Here is a 3,886-nt window from a genome sequence, read left to right as displayed (position 1 = left end):
GTCCCACGTTTTTCTACTCACTGACGTGGTCAATCTATGTGAAACTGCACATAGGCATTGAGGACTGGCATAGGTAGAAGGTGACAAAGCTACCAATGGCTATGGTCTAGTGGATGATTATTTATCAAAAATCTCATTGCAGAAATATTTTGTAAAAGCACCAATAGTCAGCCCCACAGTACTGTCACCATATTGATATCGAGGTACTTTGTCAAAAATATTGTTATATTTGACTTTCTCCATATCGCCCAGCCCTTTCAGAGGTACACAGATACACATATTAGTGCATATACATGGAGACAATATGGACATGCTGATAAATACAAATAAGGCAACAACAGATGTTATTAATTTACAAAACATAAAAAGACAGATCAGTGACAGGACAGCGTGTGAGGAAAAGAAAATAAGCAAAAGAAATAAAGTAATTCTGACAGTAAATAAAGAGGAAGACGAGGTAAAGGTGAAACAAAAAGCAAGAAGAAGGTTGGAGATAAAAAAAAACAGAGAGATGGCATCATCTGTGTGGGTTCATTTAAAGTGAGCTTTGCAGGGTGGGTTTGGTTTGGTGCAGTAGTGGTCGGCAGCCTGCGGCTCCTTAGCCCTTCTACATTGGCTCTGTATGTATTTTACAAAAAATGATATGGAAACTAATATCAGTTCTTTTTTAACATTTTAATTGCAATTTTTTAAAATTGCTGTAGGCCTAAAGTGATTATAACATTTTCCAGCTGTAAAAATGTGTAACCTATACACCTATACAAAAAAGGTTTCAACATCCCGCCATCTTAAGTGTGCATCACACGTCTATGACATGGTCCCTTTGCCTAAATTTTGGAAAACCTAAATAGCAGTGGCTAGCTAGCAGTGGAGTCTCTCTCACTCCAACGCTGCACAAACATGTATTTTGGCTCCCAACAAATTTCAAGAACATGGCTCTTGTGATAGCAAACGTTTGTGACCCTGGTTTAGTGTGTCCTCTGTCTGTTCGTACATACACACTCCCACATACACATGTACGTCGGCCCAGTTACTCACCTACATTTACATACGGCAGCAGAAAACCCTCCTGGATCAGCTGAAAACCTCGCTACAAACATGTGATGATCTTACAGACCATGATGCATTGCTGTAGATTAAACAACATGTGAAGATAAATGTATCAGCTGAAGATTAAACCGTCTGTGGACTGTAGGGTTCAGAGTGTGTTTGACCTTTGACCCTCATTACAGCCCCTCGGTCTTCTTCCTGCTCTGTACATCTTGAACCAGGTGTCACGTGAGTGTCGTCAGTATTTCATGTGTTCATCATGTCTCACAGTGTGACCCTGCTAAATCACTCAAAGCTCTGTTTGACGCCATGTGGGCGGGGCCAAAGTACCTGCTGGTGTTCGGAGGGGTGTGTCCATCTGCAACGGCGCTCATCGCTCGCTCTCTGCCTGCTCTCAACCTGCTGCAGGTACACGCCCAGCCCACCTCACTCTTACTGTTGAGTTATACAGACGTTAGCTTCACCCTGGGTCCCTCGTCAAAAACTACTTTGGATTATTACAGAAAATAAGCTCTGTTTGTTAGTTGTTTCACACAATATTTTATTTAATATTCAATAACAGAATGTAACCCAGAAAAAAAACATGACAGCAGAGATAGATATGAGCAAATCACAGACCATGAAGGCAGAAAATAAACCAAGCAGGAAGACATTATTTCAGATGTACAGAATGAGTTTTAAGGATAAATAGATTCACATTTATTTATGATTTTGTTACATGGATGAAAACCAGAGTAGTAAGTTTACATTTTTATTGACTAAAGACTCACGGGCCAGTTGTACAAAACACCTTAAGTTAACATTTTTCCTTTCACAGTCCTAGTTAAGGTTTCCTCAAAATAAAATCAGTTGCACAAAACACCCTTAAGTCTTCTCTTTAAAGTTTCTTCTTGTCTTGGTTTTGTACTTGAGGAATCCCTTGATTGTTGGACAAAAGACCTTAGCGACCAAAGCAAGGTAAAAAAACACTCAAGGTACCTCTGACTCCATCTTAACTGCAACGTGACTGAGTTTATGGTGATGAATGAAAAACATAACACACCCTGAGCAGAGTGTTCTGCGACCAGGAGAACCTGAGGGATTCACTTTTGATTTCACACTGTAGATTTGACTGAGTTCTTTTTCGTTGCTTCTTTCTACAGTCGTATTTGGGGATCAAAGTTATTTTGTTGTTTGTGTTTTCTATGATTGTATTCCTCCAGAAGTTTAATCTTCTCCTCCTCTGACCAGGATGGTTTTCTTGTCTTCTTTTCCTCTGCCATTTTTTCACTATCTAACTATGAGCCAACTTTATGAGACGATAACAGGCGTCACAGCATGAGTCCAAGCAAACAAAAAATCTCCATGGAAACTTTTACCGCTGTAAAATCTCTTTCAACGCAGTTAATGAGTTTTACCTTAACTAAGGAAACCTTTTAAGGGATTTGGTGCAACTGTGTGAGTCCCTCAGCTCAGGAGAAGTTAAGCTGTGAGTGTCATACTTAAGAAGATAACTTAAGGTGTTTTGTGCGACCGGTCCTTAAGTCTGTTCAAACATTTTTAACAAATAAAGAAAATATGTGTCAAGTTTTGGCTTCAAAAATATCATGGAAATATGAATATTACAAAAACATTTATTTTCTCCCAAATTATCTTCACTTGACCCTGAACATGGACGTCAATCATCTTGATGTGAAAACAGATAGTTAAGCATAAAATAAATCCTCAGATTTTTTCGTCATGGTTATAATCTCTGATGTATGTTTTTTAACATCTATTTGTAAAGAGGTTTTTAGGTTTAATTTGCACAAAACAAAATGAAAAACAAAAGAAATACAGCAACAACAGAAGAACAAGTTGTGCAGGGGAGATTTAAGAAGGGAATAAGGAATCTCATCTCAGTAAGTATATTAAGCAAATACAAAAGTCATGTGATCAAGAAAAATAGAAAAAAGAACAAGCAAAAAAAGGGTCAATAAGCAACATATGAGTGTGACTGTACGTCAGAGGACTGTTCATCCTAACAGCACCAAAGGCCACTCACACATACAGAGTCTTCCTCTCACACATCTGCCCTGTGATGTTTCAGGTGTCCTTTGCGGTGGCGTCCCCCAGCCTGTCCAACAGGAAGTGGTACGGGAACCTGTTCAGCACGGTGCCGTCAGACCGAGTTCTGAACCAGGCCACGGTGAAGCTGCTGCAGCGCTACAAATGGACCAGAGTCGGTATCATCACACAGGACGGACCCCGACTCTCAGAGGTGACGCTGACACACTGTTCATGACACTGATGATGATGATGATGATGATGATGATGATGATGGCCATTGGTGGTGAAGGCTCTTTATATTCTGTTTGTGGCCTCTCGTCTGATGTCGTGTGTTTGTGCAGATGAAGAAGGATCTGATGAGGCAGCTGCTGAAGGCTGGTGTTCAGGTTGTTTCCACAGAGAGTTTCTCTGAAGACGTCTGCAGCAGTTTGAGGAGGCTGAAGGTACAGAGAGGATTTACATGAACTTTACATTTGACCTCTTTGATCTAAAACTGACAGACTTGAATAACGTTTGCACCTAAAGCCGCGTCTCCACCAAACCCTTTCAGTCCAGTCCCTTTGGAACCAGCAGTAAGCCTTCAGACATGGTACCTAGACCCTCAGTGTGTTCAGACAGTTCTCTTAAATGTGGGCGGGGTTGTTGTCACTCACTGCTCCGTCCAGCACTCGCTGTATTTCCTCATCAGCGGTGACACAGATGGAAGTCTGCACCTGGTTTATCGTCCACAGAACGAGGCTGCACGGCCACATTTTCAGAACAAAATAGAACAGGCTGCAGTGAGAGTCTCTCTCCATGGGATATTTAA

General features: G+C 40.9%; 1 protein-coding gene across 3 annotated transcripts in view; it reads left to right on the top strand.

Moving 5' to 3' along the window:
- The window catches only part of LOC126391494 (gamma-aminobutyric acid type B receptor subunit 2-like), a 20,288-nt gene that overhangs the window by 2,150 nt on the left and 14,252 nt on the right, over positions 1–3,886 (top strand). For all 3 annotated transcript variants that reach the window (XM_050046326.1, XM_050046325.1, XM_050046324.1), the window contains exons 2-4: positions 1,321–1,458; positions 3,119–3,289; positions 3,420–3,521. In XM_050046326.1, coding sequence (XP_049902283.1) covers positions 1,321–1,458; positions 3,119–3,289; positions 3,420–3,521 — 411 coding nt within the window. The remainder of the gene's footprint in view (positions 1–1,320; positions 1,459–3,118; positions 3,290–3,419; positions 3,522–3,886) is intronic.

This window comes from Epinephelus moara, chromosome 6 (assembly GCF_006386435.1).
Source record: "Epinephelus moara isolate mb chromosome 6, YSFRI_EMoa_1.0, whole genome shotgun sequence".
Classification (NCBI taxonomy): domain Eukaryota; kingdom Metazoa; phylum Chordata; class Actinopteri; order Perciformes; family Serranidae; genus Epinephelus; species Epinephelus moara.
The sequence above is the reverse complement of the archived record's forward strand: the minus strand, read 5'-3'. Positions and strand labels throughout refer to the sequence as shown.